Source organism: Medicago truncatula, chromosome 1, assembly GCF_003473485.1.
Source record: "Medicago truncatula cultivar Jemalong A17 chromosome 1, MtrunA17r5.0-ANR, whole genome shotgun sequence".
NCBI lineage: Eukaryota > Viridiplantae > Streptophyta > Magnoliopsida > Fabales > Fabaceae > Medicago > Medicago truncatula.
Window position 1 is genome coordinate 41,105,021 of NC_053042.1, and position 19,757 is coordinate 41,124,777.

The window sequence follows — 19,757 nt, forward strand, 5'->3', positions numbered from 1 at the left end:
CAGAGTAGTTAGATACATCAATTCAAAGCATCGAAAGTGACAGCAAAGGAAAAAAACACATAAATGGGGCCAAATGGACGTGTGTGTTGAATATTCACTACATTTTAATTTCTAGTTTCGAATCCGCAACATAACTCTACTTCACTTATCACTCGTACAAACCGATAAGATATACCACTTATCGTATAACTCAACGTACTTATATCTGATAGTTAAGTAGAAAAAGCAAAACCCTTCTTTCAGTACAATACAACAAATCGAGCGTGCGAGGATAGCGAGTTTCATTTCTTCTTCATTTTCTCTTTCCTCTTTCTTATCTTCAACTTTTACAAACCCTAGAAATTCGAAACTCTTCAATTCGAACCTTGATTTTGTAATTTTGTAATGTAATTCTTTGAGTTTGTGTAAGTTTGAATTGAGAATTAAGAATAGAGGGAAGAAGAGAATTCGTTGTGTAATTTTCATCAACTCTGATTTGTCGGTGGTTGGTGGAATTTGAAGATCGGTGTTGATAGATCGAGATTTGTGGTGTGAAAATGACTTCGTTGAGTAGAGAATTGGTTTTTCTCATACTTCAGTTTCTTGATGAGGAGAAGTTCAAGGAATCTGTGCACAAGTGAGATTTTTTGTTTAATTTTTTTTTTTGTGCATGTTTTTACAATTAAGCTAATCTGGTTTTTGTTTTGGTTGATAAATGCTAATGATGTTTATGTGTTTGATTAGATGAATAGAAGATGTAAGAATTAAAGTGAAACGTGTTTTATTGTTGTTTTATGTTTTTTTTTTTTTTTTTGAATTAACAAACATGATGTAAGCAAATAAGATACTTCTGTAGTTATTTGTAATTAAAAGTAAAAAAATAGAGAAATGATTTAAAAAGGATGGGTGTTTTCAATTTTTTTGTTTTATTGCTGTTTTTTCAATTTCGATGTGAATAATAGCGGAATTACAGTGTTTTAGGGAGAATCACATACACTAAGTTTGAAGAGGGGTATTGTGGGTTTGAATTTGCGCCCAACATATCAAATGTGAATGTTCCCACAACATTTTACCACCTGAGCTGAGCTGCACTTAGGGAACCAAATGCGACGTTGCTTTGTTGTATAGTATTATGTACTTGACTTGTGTATTGACTGTTGAAATCGTATTCGGACTGAATCACCCTGCCAACTGGGCAAGGGTATCCATTCCTACAATATATGCTCATTTCTCTGATGATGTTACTTCGCTTATTGAAATGAAAAGAAAAACAATAAATTGCATAAGTATACAAACGATAAATCTTTTTATTGGTAATAAACATGTTTTCTTTGACCCCTTTGGTGTGGCTCTGTGGGTTAAGCAGCACCGAGTTGTGGGCCAAGGGCAGCAGTTTAATCACTGCTAAGCGCACGTTTGGGAAGGGACAAATAGCTTTAAGCTGTGAGCTAAGCACCCGAACAAATATTTGTCTCATTTTATGATCATATTTGTCCCCACTCTCTCATAGATTTGTTTTCCTATCATGGCACCAAAGTTTTCACGTGTGGGTGGTCACTCCTAGCTCGATCTTAGTAACTTGTTTATGTTTAAATTAGTGGATCTTAATTTGGCAGGCCTTAGATTTATGGGGCCTTCACATGGAGCTTTGGCATACCATGGTACTAAAACAAGGGGTTTAGTTGGTTTATAGGTTTTTCAGAAGAAAAAAATTAATTGGTTTATAGGAGAATTGGGGCCATTCGACTATGTCAAGCACTTCTTGTCCATAAAGACTTAGGGTACTATTGATGCACCTCGAGGGACATCACAACCAGAACAATATAGTGTATGTAATTGAGTTAGAACCCAACTTTTGGTATTGTGTGCTATGTTACACAACATAAATAGGCTTGAAAAGGGAAATAAAGGATGCAAAAGAGAACCATGAAGAAGAGGACGGAAAAGTTGTGCTATTTTATATTTTTGGATGGCATGGTTTATTGAACAACATATTTTAAGGCCTTTTTCTATGCTTCAAAGTTAATTTTTTCTTGTTCCATAACTGTTTTTAAAATCAAACTCGGAACAATTAGATTTGTGGTATTTAGTCCTTCATATTTCCGCAAATCAAGCTCATTCTAAGTTATATAATATCCTTACTACAAAATTGGAACTTAATAATAAAATAAATTGACCTCTGGATGAGGGTTATCTTTTCTTTTAGCAGTTGTTTATTGTCTTTAGGTATCTGCTTGACTTTCAGTTTCACTCTTTTAAACGCCTCTTATATGTATGCAGGCTCGAGAAAGAATCAGGGTTCTTTTTCAACATGAAGTACTTTGAGGAAAAAGTGCAGGCTGGTGAATGGGAAGAAGTTGAAAAGTATTTAGCAGGGTTTACCAAAGTTGATGATAATAGATACTCAATGAAAATATTCTTTGAAATTAGGAAGCAGAAATATCTGGAAGCACTTGACCGGTATATGGAACTGTGTCCTTTTGAGTTCTTTTTCTAAATGAATTTGTGCTCGTTAAAAAACTAATCATCTTATTCTCTTGTGTTTTTGAAAATTTTAGGCAAGACAAACCAAAGGCTGTAGAGATATTAGTTGGTGATTTAAAAGTGTTCTCGACCTTTAATGAGGAACTATACAAAGAAATCACCCAGCTGTTAATTCTTAATAATTTCAGGTAATATCTATAGTATGTAATCTAATGTTTGTCGGTGCCTCGTTTCATCTGGTGGGTGGATGAGAATCTACATCTGATTCATATCTCAAATAGCCTTTGATTCACAGCTCAGACTAATTAAGTGGTAAGCATGCCAACTGACCTGTATTTTATTTCATATGATAGGGAGAACGAGCAGCTGTCCAAGTATGGTGACACCAAAACTGCTCGAAGTATTATGTTGATCGAACTAAAAAAACTCATAGAGGCAAATCCTCTTTTCCGTGATAAGCTTGCCTTCCCGACACTCAAGTCGTCAAGACTAAGAACTTTAATCAATCAGAGGTATGTGATTAAGCAAGTTAAAGCCTTCTACTGGTTTTCTTTTTTTTTTGGGATCACACTTTTCGTGGTGGGCCGGCCATTCTGAGGAAAATGAAAAGCAAATCACGTGGCTTTTTCATCCTGGAAGTGTATAACTAACATATTCAGTACTTTGCAAGAAGAATTCAAAAAATTTCCTGCACCTATATTATTATAAACTCGGATTATTAGTTTGTTTTGCCTTGCCTTCTCCTTTTTTATCAATTAATCTATCGGTCTCCCTTTATCATTGCAGTCTGAACTGGCAGCACCAGCTTTGTAAAAACCCAAGGCCAAACCCAGATATAAAGACTTTATTTATAGACCACACTTGTTCACCTTCTAATGGTCCACTGGCACCTACACCTGTCAATCTTCCAATTTCTGCAGTTGCAAAGCCTGTTGCTTATACTTCACTTGGAGCTCATGGTGTACGACACCTTGCATTTCAATCAACTGGTTACTTATGTTTTCAATTGATTAATAATCTAATGGCTACTGTCTTGATGATTAATTGATAAATTATTATTATTTTTTTATAGCCCTTCCCTCCTAATGTTGCAACTGCAAATGCTAATGCTTTGGCTGGTTGGATGGCCAATGCCTCAGCTTCATCATCTGTTCAAGCAGCTGTTGTCACATCGTCAACCATGCCGGTCCCTCAGAATCAAGGTCAAATTAGCAGTTGCTCTATCATCCTTTTTTTTTTATAACAAAAGATAGTTACAGCTGCAAATGTAATTTCATGTCTTAGTGGCAAGGAGAATATTTTCCTGATGTGCTATTTCACATATTCAATAATATAAGAGTATATCACAACTTAAACACTCTCCTTGTACTTTTTCAAACAGTATCTATCTTGAAACGTCCTAGGACTCCTCCGGCAACTCCTGGGATTGTTGACTATCAGAACACTGATCATGAACAGTTAATGAAAAGGCTTCGTCCAGGTCATTCTGTTGAGGAGGTAATTTTGATTAATTTCTGTTCAATTAAGATGTATCATGTATGTGGCTTCACATATTTCTTGATGCCTAGTAATCTTTGTTATTTCAGACTTTGTAATGGTTGGTGACTCATATAACTATGGTTCATTTATGTAATTTCAGGTTTCCTATCCCGTGGCTCGACAAGCCTCTTGGTCACTGGATGATCTCCCAAGAACAGTGGCTATGACTTTGCATCAAGGATCCTCTGTGACAAGCTTGGATTTTCATCCTTCGCACCACACCCTACTTCTTGGTATTGTTTATCATGATTTTGTCACGTGTAATATCTCAGTTGCTAAAAGATAAACAGAAATGTAACTTTTTTTCCTTCTATTGTTGTATATTTAAAATGAGCAGTTGGCTCTAGTAATGGTGAAATAACCCTCTGGGAACTCAGTTTACGAGAAAGGTTGGTCTCAAAGCCGTTCAAGATATGGGATGTGTCGGCATGCTCATTACCATTTCAGGTTTCATATAGTGCAATATTTCTTGTTCTACCGCATCTTCTGTTGTCAATCTGAACTAGTGTAAGCTATAATGGCCACTATAATATTATGTTTGGCCATTAGTCTTGATGCTTGAAAAATCAAAACCTTTGGAATTTATAGTTCAGAAATTTGCAGGCAGCTGCAGTCAAGGATGCACCTATTTCTGTCAGTCGTGTCACATGGAGCCCTGATGGAAATTTTGTGGGTATGTAACTTCATGTTTCTGAAACCATATTTAAGCTTTTGGGTGAATATCTAACTGATTGCTTTGCTTCAGGTGTTGCATTTACTAAACATCTGATTCATTTATATGCCTACACCGGGTCAAATGAGCTAGCCCAGCGAATAGAGGTGACATTCTTCTCAGAAGAAATAGTCAAAATTTTGATTGCAGTTTGATTTACATTTCTTTGTTGTTGCAGGTTGATGCCCATGTTGGTGGTGTGAATGATTTGTCATTTGCTCTTCCAAATAAACAGCTGTGCATTGTAACTTGTGGTGATGATAAGTTGATAAAGGTGCATAAATCTACTTGTTTCAATTTTGGGTTAAACAAAAATTATCTATTTTTCCGAAGATGAAACTCTTATGTCTTGATAGGTGTGGGATGCAAATGGACGAAGACTATTTACCTTTGAGGGGCATGATGCGCCTGTATATTCAATCTGTCCTCATCACAAAGAGAACATTCAGGTAATAAAGTAGATATCAATATTGAGGCCCTCAGAAATTTCAATGTCTTATCTATAGAAGGTTAGATGTAGATTTCCCTCACTATAATTTGTTAGATCTTTATAAGACGCAGCTTAAGTACCAAAATTAAGAGTGTAAATACCGGTTGAAATAAACCACGGAACATAACAGGTATAGGAAATACTCAAGGCACCAACAAAACAAGAACAACAGATAGTAATTTATGAGCTAATGTGTATGCAGTTATTTTTGTATTATATTCATAAAGGTGGCTTTCAATTATTGCAGTTATAGAAAATTACAGCTCCCATCCCTTATTACAACACAACACATATATTGGCCCTTTTGCATAAGCATATGTACTGTTCATCTTCTTGCATACTATATGTACAGACATGCAAACGCATGCACTAAATGTTGTTAATGTTACTTTGCAGTTCATATTTTCAACAGCCATTGATGGGAAAATAAAGGCCTGGTTATACGATAACATGGGTTCTAGGGTCGACTATGATGCTCCTGGTCATTGGTGTACTACAATGCTTTACAGTGCCGACGGAAGTAGGTAGGTTAGATTTTGACGAGTAATTCTTTCGTTAGGTGGCATGTTTATTTTGTTAAAGTGTCTTATCATGCCTTACCATGTATTTTCCCCATCTTTCCCAGATTGTTTTCTTGTGGGACAAGTAAAGATGGAGAGTCTTTCCTTGTTGAATGGAATGAAAGCGAAGGAGCCATTAAGAGAACGTACAATGGATTTAGAAAGAAATCTAATGGCGTCGTGCAGTTTGACACAACTCAAAATCGCTTTCTGGTTGCGGGTGAAGACGGTCAATTGAAGTTTTGGGACATGGACAATATTAATCTTCTAGCAAGCACTGATGCTGATGGTGGATTGCAGGTCATTATTTTATGGTTAACCGCTTGAAATCTTCTGGAGTATAACTACACTTTATATAACATCCCTTATCTGATTGTATGAATCTATTCAGGGCCTTCCACGCTTGAAATTCAATAAGGAGGGAAATATTCTTGCTGTTACTACTGTGGACAATGGGTTCAAGATAATGGCAAATGCTACTGGTCTTAGATCCTTAAGAACAATTGAAACTCCAGCATTTGAAGCATTGAGGTCACCCATTGAATCTACTTCAATCAAGGTAGTCATATAGTTCTTTAAACTTCTGGTTGATTCCTTCTGTTAAGATCATAATGTACACTTTTTTTTTTTGGATCAAAATGTACACTAACTTTGTTTATGGTATACAGGTATCCGGCTCTTCTACTGCTAATGTTAGTCCCGTCAACTGTAAAGTGGAAAGAAGCTCTCCTGTCAGGCCGCCTCCTATTCTTGTATGAACCTGACCCTGTAAATTGCACCTTCTTTATTCTGATGTTAACATGATGGCCTTATTATATTCATTTTTTTGTACACAGTACACACACTTGCATGCAAACATGTGGACTATTTTGATCCTTTTATTCTTTCTTATATACTCCCTCCGTTTTTTAATATAAGCAAATTTTACTTTTTAGATTCATTCAATTAATGATGTATGTGGTCCATATTATTAACCACATACATCATTAATTGAATGAACCTAAAAAGTAATATTTGCTTATATTTAGAAACGGAGGGAGTAGTTTTCTTAATTCTGTCGTGCAATACCCTTGCATACCATAAAGGTGTAGATGAATCTATTTTACTTCATAATTTGGTGTTTGTATTCCATTTTGGATCAACTTCGTTTGTTATTATTTATCTTTTTAGTTATGAATTATGTACTGTATCATATCATAATACTTGTCTGTAACATATGGAATGGTTTTGACTTTTTCAATCAAGAATGGAGTTGATCCCATGAGTCGAAGTGTAGAGAAATCAAGAGTGGAAGATGCAACGGATAGAACTAAATCATGGCAATTGACTGAAATTTTGGATCCTGTCCAATGTCGCTCAGTGACCATGCCTGACACCACAGACTCTTTCAGCAAGGTCTGTTGACTGTTGAATTTATGAGATTGCTATAATTCTATTGCAAACTTTGTATTCTTCTCTGCTTTAATGTTCTGATTCATATATAGGTTGTACGGCTTTTATATACAAATTCTGCTGTTGGTATTTTGGCCCTTGGTTCAAATGGTGTCCAGAAGCTTTGGAAATGGGCTCGCAATGAACAAAATCCCACTGGGAAGGTAGTCTTAAGCAAATAAACTAGTTTACGTATTTACCCGTTCATTAGAGAACAGAACTCTGAAGTTCATGTGATTACAGGCAACTGCCAGTGTTGTTCCACAACGTTGGCAACCCAACAATGGGCTCGCAATGAACTAATTTTCTTTATACTTTCCTTTAGCTTTTCCCTTTCAATAGAGAACAGAACTCTGAAGTTCATGTGATTACAGGCAACTGCCAGTGTTGTTCCACAACGTTGGCAACCCAACAGTGGTCTTCTTATGACTAACGATATCGCGGGCGTCAACCTTGAAGAAGCAGTCCCTTGCATTGCACTCTCAAAAAATGACTCTTATGTTATGTCTGCCTGTGGTGGAAAAGTTTCACTATTTAACATGATGACATTCAAGGTGTGTACTCCCGATATGTACCCTGATATTTTATTCAGCAGCTAAGTTCATTGGTTACTTATAATTTACTTTTTTTTTATAGGTAATGACAACATTCATGCCACCACCTCCTGCATCTACTTTCCTAGCTTTCCATCCTCAGGATAACAACATTATATCCATTGGGATGGAGGATTCAACCATTCACATCTATAATGTCAGAGTGGATGAGGTGATTACCCACTGTTGTTAATTTTTACTTTAAGATTTACATTATTATTCTAAATTTAACTCACACAAACACCTTTTTCCTGCTTTTGGTGGTATTTTCCAGGTGAAATCAAAATTGAAGGGTCACCAGAGACGAATTACTGGTTTAGCCTTTTCAACCAATCTTAACATCCTGGTTTCATCCGGCGCTGATGCTCAAGTAAGTCTTTTAGACATTCTCCTTTGTTAAAAAATTCTGAGTTGCATGGAAAATATTTTATGTAAATCAGTTTGGCGCGTAATAATTTGTTTTGGAGATCGTTTTGTTGGTCATCCTACTTTCCATCGTTTGTAATCATCCTTCTTTTGCTAAATATAATTTTCAATTTGAAGACTATTGCTTGTAGTTCTGAATCATTTCTAATTTTTGTGTTCTGCTTCGACTCGATGCTTCTTCTTTTTTTGTCTGTTTATTTACATCAAGATGTCCATCCAATAAGGATTTCTTTGATTATTTGAGAAAAGGTTGAAGAGTTTGTGGATGCACTCTTGAGTAGCTAGATTGCTGCACTTATTTATTCGTAGGTTTTTGTTTGGCTATATTGTTTTCTTCAATTGGGTGCTAGAGTTGAAGTATCCGCCTATCCCAAATATTTGTGCTTCTACAGCTTTTATCAATTGCATTAGTCTCCCAATAGGAAATGTTGCTTTCAAGTGCTCAATGTTTTTGCCTTTTTTGTTTTAAGAATTCTGCATGTTGTACAGATGTGTGTGTGGAGCATTGATACATGGGAGAAAAGAAAATCAATTCCAATTCAACTACCTGCGGGAAAGTCACCAGTTGGTGATACACGTGTTCAGTTCCATTCTGACCAAATTCGCTTATTGGTAGTCCATGAAACTCAATTGGCAATATATGATGGCTCCAAGATGGAACGCATTCGGCAGGTATGAGGTTTCTTTCTGTATTCAGAGAGAACTGCTGGTGGTGACAAGATTGAAACTGAGATATGCTCATAATTTATTTTTGCTGCAGTGGATTCCCCAAGATGCTCTGTCTGCTCCCATATCATATGCAGCATATTCCTGCAACAGTCAGTTAATATATGCTTCATTTTGTGATGCAAACATTGGGGTTTTCGATGCTGATAGCTTGAGGTTAAGATGTCGTATTGCACCACCAATATGCTTGTCGTCAGCCGCTTTAAGTAGGTAAGTTCCAGCTTAGTTGATTGCACTCTTTAGTCTTTGGAATAAATGTTAATACATTTTCTTCAAGGTTCGGAAAAAATAAATCTATGTAAAATACAAGATATTTATTGGTTGCCGTACCAGTTTCTGGATATCAATAAGGTATTAGTAATTTTAATTTAAAAACCATCTAGATTATACTATGTTTTTTTTGTGAATAGTAAACATCCCTCCTTAAGATTAGGATGAGATATGGTTTGATATTTGTAACTTGTAAAAATAGTGTACTCTTGCACGGATCTGAAAAAGAAAAATGTGTGAAATTTTGTTAGTGTGTTAAGGGGTTTTCTCGTGATAGATTTTCAGCAAAATTTGTGTTTAGGAGTTTGACACTTGCTTGTGTTGTTGTGTATTGCAGAAGCCAAGCTGTGTATCCTCTTGTGATTGCGGCTCATCCACTAGAACCTAACCAATTTGCTGTTGGGTTGAGTGATGGGTCTGTCAAAGTGATAGAACCCAGTGAATCTGAGGGTAAGTGGGGATCGTCTCCACCTATGGACAACGGAATCATGAATGGTAAGGCCCCATCACCATCTACAACTAGCAACCACACAGCGGATCAGGCCCAACGATAAGAATCGTTGTACTTATTATATAACATAGTTCTTTCTGTTTGTAATTTTATCAGCCTAGGTTTTTAGGTTTTGATTCACCAATTTGTCCCTCATCCAAATCAGGTCATTGGACATATGCCCTCCTGTATACCTTAAATTTATTCTAGTTAGCCCAAATTATGTTTATTTCATTGTAATGTTATCATTTATTGCTAACAATTGGTGATGCCAACACCCTCTCATTATGGTATGTATGTATAAAATCTGTTGTCAATTTGTCATAATTGAAAATATATGTCAGAAAGGGTTCCACCCTAAAATTGAATACTCAATGTTTATATTTCTTTGGTAACTGTTATTGGTACAAGATATACTCCTCTATTTTGTTGAGGACTAATCTCCCTTTTAATGGGCAGTGAAGTCTCTCTTTCAACCCCCTTTGTTGATGACCTCATTTATAACTGTTTACAAGATATACTCCTCTATTTTGTTGAGGACTAATCTCCCTTTTACTGGGCAGTGAAGTCTCTCTTTCAACCCCCTTTGTTGATGACCTCATTTATCTTATGACATACTGTAATAAAGAGTTAGTAAAGATACGAACTCTATAAATGGAAATATTATAGTAGATGAAATGATTTTTTACTCATAATAGGTAATATATGAATTGATAGACAAGATAAGATTGGGCATCAGTACAAATATAAAATTATCATTTGTTAAAGGTCCGCTCAAAGGCTAGGAACTTTTCTGGTGAGTTTGTGTTGAGTATGGCTCATATATATATATAAGGACCTCGTGGTACAGTTCAGGGATAATATTGTAAGCTGAATCATAGTAGTGGTACTATATATGTTGTTGGTAAAATTGAAACCTTAATTCATCAGAGTAAATACAAACTGAGCTATAGCTGCTCTACAGTCGCAGAGATAGGCACCATTGTTGAACTGCGTTAACAAAGATTGATCGTGTCCATTGTTTTTATTTTTATTTCTATTTTTGTGTTCCATTAATCTTCTGTTACTAGTTGTTGTTTTAACAGTTTTTAAAGATTGCCATTAAAAAAACAGTCTGTAAAGATTGCTTGCATTGCATTATGACTCGAATTATGCTCTTTATCTAAACGGTTTTGCTCATTTCCAAAGTAAATGTCTGAAATGCTCCTACGTATGTTAATTCACGCTAGTGTAAATGGCAACGTGAGTTAACTCACGCTACGTGACTAAAGTCACACCGAAAAAACACTGAAACCCAGCGTGAGTTAACTCTCACGCTGGTTTTGTTTCATCCAACTTAACAATTGTATATTTTCTTGCGGTTTGGTGTTGCTGGCATGTGCTTGCCTTCTGTTATTGCTTGGTGCATGCATTTGTGGCTTTATTCTTTATGGGTTGGTAGGTGATGAAGGCATGGTTGTCCATGACACAAGTGCTTCAATTCAAGGGCTAGGAGGACCAATGACAAGGTCGAGAACCAAGAAAGTTAAGGAGGCCCTAACTCAATTGGTGGCAAAAGTCTTAGTCCAAACATACACTAGAAAGCATGGAGGATAAAATGGTCATGTGCATCAAACCATTGGAGGAGGGGTGGGGCGCATCTCTTGCTGCCCATTTTATTTAGTTGTTCTTATTATGTTGTAATAAAAAGTGTAAGAGACCAATTTTGGCCCAAAAACACTGAGTATGGTTATTTTGTGTGTTTAATCCATTTTAAAGCTTCCAAAGCTTTGAATGGAATGTTTTGTGTGTTTATTTCGTGCAAAGGAATGCTGAAGACAAAAGAAAAACAAGGCATTAAAGAGCATTTAATCTGAAGGAGGGAAGAATGCAAGAATTGAAGAGGAAAGGGACAAGACTTCAATGAGACAATGAAGGCATTTCATTTCAGCATATGAAACCACCATCATCATCAAATTCACGTCCATCATCATGATCATCAAGACCAGCCACCCTCATTCATTGATTTGTCTTGTAACCATTTCTTGTATTCATGTTAATTTACTTCAGCCATAGGAAATAATGATAGATTAATTTGGATGAAGGAATCCTAAGAGTTATTTGCATTTTTCTTTGTAATTCAGCAAGTGTCCCTCCTACCTATATATAGGACACGAAAATTGAATAAAAGACAAGTTAATTTTTGTTAAAAAAAAGTGAGTAATTGCTCTTTAGGTTCTGGATTGGACCTTGTATTGATCATATCAAGAATCCTTTCTTGTGGTGATCTTCATTCCATAGACTTATCATTTTCTAGGATTAGAAAGTGTGGCGTCCCTAAACTCTCCATTCCAATTCTTGTTTGAAACCACGAATCAGCCTAAACACCAATTCAAAATCAAATTCTCATTTTCAACTCAAATCATTGTCAAAATTAATCCCAATACATAATTTTCGTTTCTTTTTGGCACACCCTTTCATTGACAATATTTTTAGTTCATTTCTTGTGTTTTGTGCCTTTAATTAATCTTTCAGCAAGCAACTTTTATCAATTCATAATTAAAAGTCAAATATGAACAATTTTCACAAAATAGTGTTCATCAGTAGATTGTTAGTACCATATTGTTTTTTGGGTCGGAGTGTTTTTGATATTGGGTATGCTCCTGCGTGGAGGTTGTTTGTGTTTTGGCAGCAGGATGAAGCAACCAGGGTGAGTTAACTCACGCTGGATTTTTGTGTTTTTTTTTTTGCCTGACTTAACTCAAGCTGCGTGAGTTAACATGCATAGGGGCATTTTGGACATTTACTTTGAGAATGGGCAAAACCGTTTGGGTAAAGAGCATAATTCTTATGACTCGTGCTCTGTTGTTGAGTTTGTGCGACGTGTCCCTAGTGTGAACCCAACGTTTGAGCAGAGGGCAAAATGTTTTGGATCCAACCCCTCTGCAGGGTTTGTATTGGTGTGGACTATGACTTTTGATGGCCATTGACTGGTTGAGAGAGCTTAGTATGAAGAATGTATATGTAAGATTGACTCAGTTTGTGGTTGATGAAACAGAGAACACCGACTGAGTAATTGAATCAAGTTAATCATCCCTATAAATATACAAAAGTTTCACTTCTAATTCTTACCAAAACAATGACATTTTCTTTTTCTCTCCAAAAAAAAAAAAACAATGACATTTTTAATTCTTTTAAAATTTTCCGTTAGCATTTTAGTCACGTAAAATTTTCCATCAACATTTTCACTCTCTTTACTCTCAAAAGAAATTTCTGCAATTTTAGCCTCTAAATATGTTACATGACTTTTTATTAAGGATAAAGAAGAATTACTTAATATAAACTTTTAAAGTAAATAAATTGAAACACGAAAAACTCTTCTATGGACACAACCAATAAGGATGTGTTTGTTTCAAGTTTATCAAATTTATTTTTATGATTAACATTCATTGGAATATAAATATGTGAATTTTATTCTTAGATATTTAGAAAAAAGATGTTTGGTTAATATTATAATATTCCAAAGAACGTTAAAAATATGGATTATAATAGGTAATTATATATTCCTTAAAAAAAAAAAGGTAATTACATATGAATTTATTCATATCTTCGTGAGAACTTTTATTCTCAACCTTTTTTTTGGGAAATTTTTTCTATTCCCAAAAAGATTTTATGTCGGGAATAAAATTTAATAAACTTGTAACAAACATATGCATGTATATTTCTATAATTTTATTCTCAGGAATCTATGAATATAATTTGAAACAAACGCACCATAAATGATAGATATTTGGGTACATTTGCATTAAATTGAAAATTTTAAAACAAAAATAACATCAATCAACAATGTTTAATTTTATCTTCTTTTATTTCCTGTATTTGATGAGTGTGTCTAAATATTTATCGTACATGGTTTATCTAAAAAAATATATTTTTTTGTCAGACAGTTTAGTGGTTAGAATTCATCATTTTTTAAGGTGAATAAGTGGGGTATCCGGGGTTTGAACCTGACCCTGCATATAACAACGCATGTCCCTGCCAACTGAACTATGCTCACGGAAAAAAATAAAAAATTTATCATACCTGATTGTGTAGTTTAAATCTTGAAAAACACGTGTCTAAATACTTTATTATTATTATTTAGTGGAGTATTTTATTTTTATAAAATCGAAAACAACACTTCTCAAAAATTCTTTTTCAGTTTTTAAAAACTTGAATTTTTTGTTAAATTATTTTTTAAAATTACATTTTTGAGAACTGTTTTGAATTTTTTAGTTTTGGAAACTAAAACTATTTGAAACTGGCCCTAAATCGTTTTGGACTCGTGCAGCTTTGTGCTACTCCCTCCCCAATTGGAGAGGATTAGGGTTTTCAAAATCAAACTCTATCATCCAATTCATCACGATTCACGACCATGGCAAATCGCACTGATCCAGCAGCGAAGAGTATTCGAGGCACAAACCCTCAAAACCTTGTTGAAAAAATTCTCCGCTCAAAGATCTATCAGCACACTTATTGGAAAGAACAATGCTTCGGCTTAACAGCAGAAACCCTAGTCGACAAAGCCATGGAGCTCGACCACCTCGGCGGAACTTACGGTGGCAACCGCAAACCCACTCCCTTCATGTGCCTCGTCATGAAAATGCTTCAGATTCAACCCGAGAAAGAAATCGTCATCGAATTCATCAAAAACGATGATTACAAGTAATTCCCTCTTTTTAGTTTCAGATTTTAATTCTGGGTTTATCAAAATTAATCTAATTTGTAGAAAAAATAATATTTTTTGAAAAATGCAGGTATGTGAGGATACTGGGTGCATTTTATTTGCGTCTTACTGGATCTGATACGGATGTGTACCATTATCTGGAGCCGTTGTATAATGATTATAGGAAACTGCGGCGGAAATTACCGGATGGACGTAAGTTATTGAATGTTCTTGTGTTGTCAAAGTTATGGTTGATTTTTGTATTGTATTTGCAATGTAATTATTTATGACTTAATTGATTTTTCAGAGTTTGCTTTGACACATGTTGATGAGGTTATTGATGAACTTCTTACAACTGATTATTCCTGTGATATTGCTATGCCCCGTATTAAGAAAAGGTATTCTTTTTTTTCTCTCCATTGGAATGTTTAGTTTTAAAGTTTTTATTTTGCTTGCTCGGTACCAACATTAGATCTAGAGTTGGGGTAGCACCTATAGTAGAAAAGATAGTAGAAACTAGACTTCAGTGGTTTGGGCATGTAGAGAGAAAACTTGTGGATGTTGCGGTAAGGAGAGTAAATCAGATGGAGGGGTGTCAAATCACTAGAGGTAGGGGAAGACCTAGAAATACTATTAGTGAAACTATCAAGAAGATCTAGAGATCAATGAGTTGGAGAAACACATAGAGATCAATGAGTTGGAGAAACACATGATTTTTGATAGAACACTATGGCGTCGTTTAAATTCACGTAGCCAGCCCCACTTAGTGGGATAAGGCTTGGTTAGTGTTGGTGTATACTCTGCTTTGCATGATAGGTTTCTTTGTCTTTTGTTTTCTTTGTAGAATTTTGAGTAGTAGGTGAAATATATGCTTCCTGTAATTATATCTTAGTCTTGCTTCTCTATACTCCCTTGCATGATTAGTTTACAGTTTCATATTTTTCTGGTGTGAAGGAGCTTAGTTTTTGTCATTTGTTTTTGGCAGGTGGACTCTTGAATCTCTTGGTGCCTTAGAACCTAGACAAAGTGCACTTGAAGAGGATTTTGAGGAGGAAGAGGAAAATGAGGATAATGAACAGCCTGCTGAGGAGCCTGAGAAGGTGCTTTCCTTTCTTAAGCAATCTACTTTTCATCTCTTTTTATATGAATGTGATTCTGATGTTCTGGTTTGATTGTTGAATGGTTTATAGGATTATAATCGTGGGCGAAGCCCTGCAAGGGAAAGAGATAGGGATAGAAGACGTGATAGTCATAGACACAGGTCAGAGTTCTCTCCCTGTAAATGTGCTGTTACTTCATATGAATTGATGTAGATACGAATCCTGTCATTTAAATAGCTATCCTGGTACTTCTTTTTATTTGCTTTTTGGGTTGTAGTTGACTCTGTTGTGCATGAGTGTATCTTTTGGGTCTATGTTGGAAGCTGTTTTTAAACTTGCACAGAGCCCTGCTCACACACACACACACACACTATGTATGTATATCTTAAAAAAGTTATACATCTATTTCCACTACGGCATAAAGAGCCATTTGTGGTATACAACTGCTTCCTATAGTAAAGTTCAATGATCCTGCCAGGTTTCTCTGCACTGACAGTGTGCAGTTGAGAAGTATGATGGATCAAACAGTTATGTTGCATTGGTTTATGTTCCCTGTTATCATGATCCTATTTATAGAAGATTTGGATTTTCCTTTATTAAATAAATGTTGGATCATCTCATTGCCTATTTTTTTTTAATCTGGGTTGAAATGAAGAATTCTCCACTTGGTTGAATTATGACTATATTGAACATCCATTGGAGAGTTTAGTTGGATGTAAAACTTTTCTTTAACAAAAAATAATTTGTTAGTCAGAAACAAAAGTATATTGCAAGAGACAAAAATTCTTCTGAAGCTTTAAAAAAGGAAACACATACATATATTTCTTGAATATCTTCTGTTTTCGAAGTGCGGATTACTTTCTATTTTTATCATTTAGTGAGCATCCTGTATTTCATAAAAATTGGGGGCGATATAATCTTTATGCGAAGGCCATCCTATCCAACTTTTGGGTATTAAAATACGTTTCAGAAGCGGATTATTATCATAAGAGATTCCTAGCATATCATAAGATTCCCTTTCTTGAAAATCTGAACTTTCACAAGAGTGTGAAAAAATAGCCTAAAACTTTTGTTGCCCTGCAGTCCTCGAACAGTTATAAAAACACTGTAGTATTTTCCCTCTATATCAGCATGTTAGTACAAGATTCCGTCAAATATGTAACTGAGATATCTGAACATGAGCTAGTTTTTAGTTTTTTGTTAGAGAGGCATCGTGGTGGTGAAGTGACCAATTATTACATGTCACTTTAAGAACTGCATTGCATGCACATATACATCTAAATGGTGGTAAAGTTGGTGCTGATGGTGAAAGCATTTGAAATTTTGATTTATAGATGGGGCCTTTTATCATTGATGCTATCATGTACTTTAAATACAAAATAGATCAATGGTGTCTTGTTCTGTTTATCATCAGTCATAATTTCTCTCCTTGTGATTTTGGATGAGGGAAATACCTTATACTACGAAAAGCAAATCAACGAATAACAGAATAACAAGAATACACGACCTCTACCGTGTTTTCCACCAAATACCCAAATATATGTTTCTTTTTAATATTAAAACAGTAATATTGATAACTGAAATGTACTATGTCGTGGTTTTCGTGGATATGGATCTCGTGTGATATAGCATCACTGTTTGGATAACGTCTGTGGTTTTTTTGAGTAAAATGGACATGCTGTTATTAGTGATAAATTTTGTTGGCTTATGAAGCTTACTAAACTTTTTCTTTTTTGGTGTCCTTTTCATAGGGATCGTGACTATGACAGAGAATATGATAGAGATTATGACAGAGAGCGAGGACGTGGCCGAGATAGAGATCGGGACAGAGATAGGGAAAAGGAAAGGGACAGAGATAGGGAGAGGGACAGAGACCGATATCGTCTGAGGGAAGAAAAGGATTATGGTCGTGAGAGAGAAGGTAGGGAGCGCGAGAGGAGAGACAGAGATCGTGACCGTGGTAGGAGGAGGAGCTACTCAAGGAGTCGAAGTAGAAGCAGGGATCGCAAGGATCATGATGGTGGGGACTACAGAAAGAGACATGCTCGAAGTAGCGTAAGTCCAAGAAGAGATGGAGCTGAGGATGGTGAGCCAAAGAAGAAGAAGGAAAAGAAAGAAAAGAAGGAAAAGAAGGATGACGGGACCGACCATCCAGATCCAGAGATTGCAGAAGCAAACAGGATACGAGCATCACTGGGTTTGAAACCACTTAAGATGTGATCTAAACTGTATGGCTTGAATTTGGACTGGGTTACAAAAGACTAGGCAATAGCATGTTACCTCAAGGTTTGTGACGCTTGACGCACTTTCAGTTTTTGTACTGCCCTGAGCGGCAATTGTCAACTCAACAGGAATAGTTTGTCATACAAGTATGTACTTGTGTTGCTGCAGCGGTATGAGCTTGGTTGTTAATACTCCATAGCTTTGTTTTGATTGCCTTTATCTATATCATACAAATCCTGTACTGACAACTAGTGTGTTCAATTGATGTAATGGCCTGAGTCTATTAGTACCCTGATGGAAAAGAGAAACGTTGTGGCATTGCTCTTGCAATATGAATGGTGAAATATAAAGCGAATATTTTCTTCAGAATACAGAATAGAAAATAACTAAAAAGAAGAATAAAAAATAGAAAAAAGAAGAATAAAAAAATAGAATTTTTTTTTTATGATTAAGCAATACCTAATTAAAAAGTACAGAAGGGAACCTATGCAAAAAATGAGAAATATTTCTAAACGATAATCATTTTTCAAAAACAATGGCTCCTGGTAACAGAAGCCTGTCTGTTTCATAACCCAGGTAGTATGGACTTAGAGAACACAATGGCTTGCATCTTTGTCCCATAAGAATCCTTTTTTTGCACAGTTCTCTGTCATCATCTTCGTGTTCAAAATTCACTGTCACTTTCTTTTTCATGAAAGACTTTATCATCTTCAACTTGAGGCGAATGACCACTAATTTGGATGGAATCCTAACGAATCGCCATGAACTAACCTTCCTCCTAACTTTTCTAAAGCTGGTGACAACACCATGAAAATCCTTTTTACTTGCCCTCCATTTGGCTGTAATGAAATTATTCAACCCTTTCTTCTTCTCTAGAAAGCCCAATAAAATTTTCAGACGTTGCTTATCCATTCTGCTATGCCTTCCTTCATCTTGCTCCAGTGCTTGCTCAAGTAAAAGAAGCTGAGATAATGCTCCTACAACTGGTTTTGGTTGAAATTCATTTGAAAATGCAGCCTTATTATGCTTCTCTTTTCCATTTTTCTTCACTTTGGATGGAAGTGAATATCTCTTTTTTCCAAGGACACTAGAGAAGACTGAGCCAAGTGATGTCTTTGGCTTAGTCCTTATGCTTCCCTCTTCGCTGTCACTAGCAATGTCTTTGTCTTTGACTTGGAAATGAAACTTCCTTTGCATCATTATGGACACTGGTACCCTTGACACATTAATCCTCAACTTTGGATGACCTTTCATGGGAACTATGGCGTTGAAAACAATTATGCTCTACTACCACTAAACTTCTTCAATCTTGTCTTTACAAAAGAAAAGAAGACGTACGAGGTAGCAGTTTCTATAGTTATTGTGATCGAGTGGGGAAGAATATGAGGTAAGTGGGGTACAAAATTCAACTTCCAACATACTGGACAAGTGGGGACGTGGACGTGGACGTGTAGCAGAAAACATAGGTGTTGGATGTATGAAAAAACTTCAACTTCCATCGTGAAAAGGTTTCACCATATAGTAGGTGATTAACTTATGTAGGGAAAATTATTTGCCAATAAAATATGGTATAAATATATCTTCATTTCAGTCACAAAAAAAATTATAAACGTTTTCAATTCATGCACATACATTATTTCTTTAAGGGAAAATAGACATTCTTTCTTTTATTTGACCCCTTTTGAATTTTATCTTGAAATGACCCATTTTTTAGGGTAAATGCTGTGTAATAAGGAAAAACACGAGATTAAAAGTTAAAACTAGCACCCCTAACATTACTCAACGCTAAGCAATTAATAGCAGTGATATTTGAGCAACCATTTGAGATAATTCTTGTGACAATTTTTTTTTGTCAAAAACAATAGAGAGATAAAAAGGAAGAAACATAATAAGAACATTTTCTCAAAAAGATAATAAGAACATAATGCGAGTATGAGAAAAATAGTTGTAAAAAGTTTGTCACAAAATAGTTGTACAAATATCTTTCTTAGCAATTAAACATTTAAAGAACACAATACTCACACAACAAAATGTTTGGTTATCATGCTTG

The 19,757-nt window shown here is 35.5% G+C and overlaps 2 protein-coding genes across 2 annotated transcripts; both read left to right on the forward strand.

Annotated features, from left to right (window-relative positions):
• Positions 1–237: 237 nt before the first annotated feature.
• LOC11405937 (topless-related protein 3) lies at positions 238–9,764 on the forward strand. The gene is made up of 25 exons (XM_003591138.4): positions 238–616; positions 2,260–2,439; positions 2,538–2,651; positions 2,817–2,975; positions 3,250–3,424; positions 3,536–3,665; positions 3,845–3,960; positions 4,103–4,235; positions 4,340–4,449; positions 4,606–4,675; positions 4,748–4,821; positions 4,893–4,988; positions 5,071–5,163; positions 5,601–5,728; positions 5,830–6,064; positions 6,156–6,323; positions 6,433–6,516; positions 7,010–7,159; positions 7,249–7,359; positions 7,570–7,749; positions 7,832–7,960; positions 8,063–8,158; positions 8,704–8,886; positions 8,975–9,150; positions 9,548–9,764. The coding sequence occupies exons 1-25, from the start codon at positions 537–539 to the stop codon at positions 9,762–9,764; spliced, it is 3,387 nt and encodes a 1,128-aa protein (XP_003591186.2). The 5' UTR covers positions 238–536.
• Positions 9,765–13,976: 4,212 nt separating this feature from the next.
• On the forward strand, positions 13,977–18,058 carry LOC11407187 (pre-mRNA-splicing factor 38). Its single transcript, XM_003591140.4, has 6 exons — positions 13,977–14,383; positions 14,476–14,597; positions 14,692–14,782; positions 15,370–15,484; positions 15,575–15,645; positions 17,236–18,058. Exons 1-6 carry the CDS (start codon positions 14,094–14,096, stop codon positions 17,702–17,704), a joined length of 1,158 nt encoding a protein of 385 aa, XP_003591188.1. The 5' UTR covers positions 13,977–14,093; the 3' UTR covers positions 17,705–18,058.
• The last annotated feature ends 1,699 nt before the right edge of the window (positions 18,059–19,757 follow it).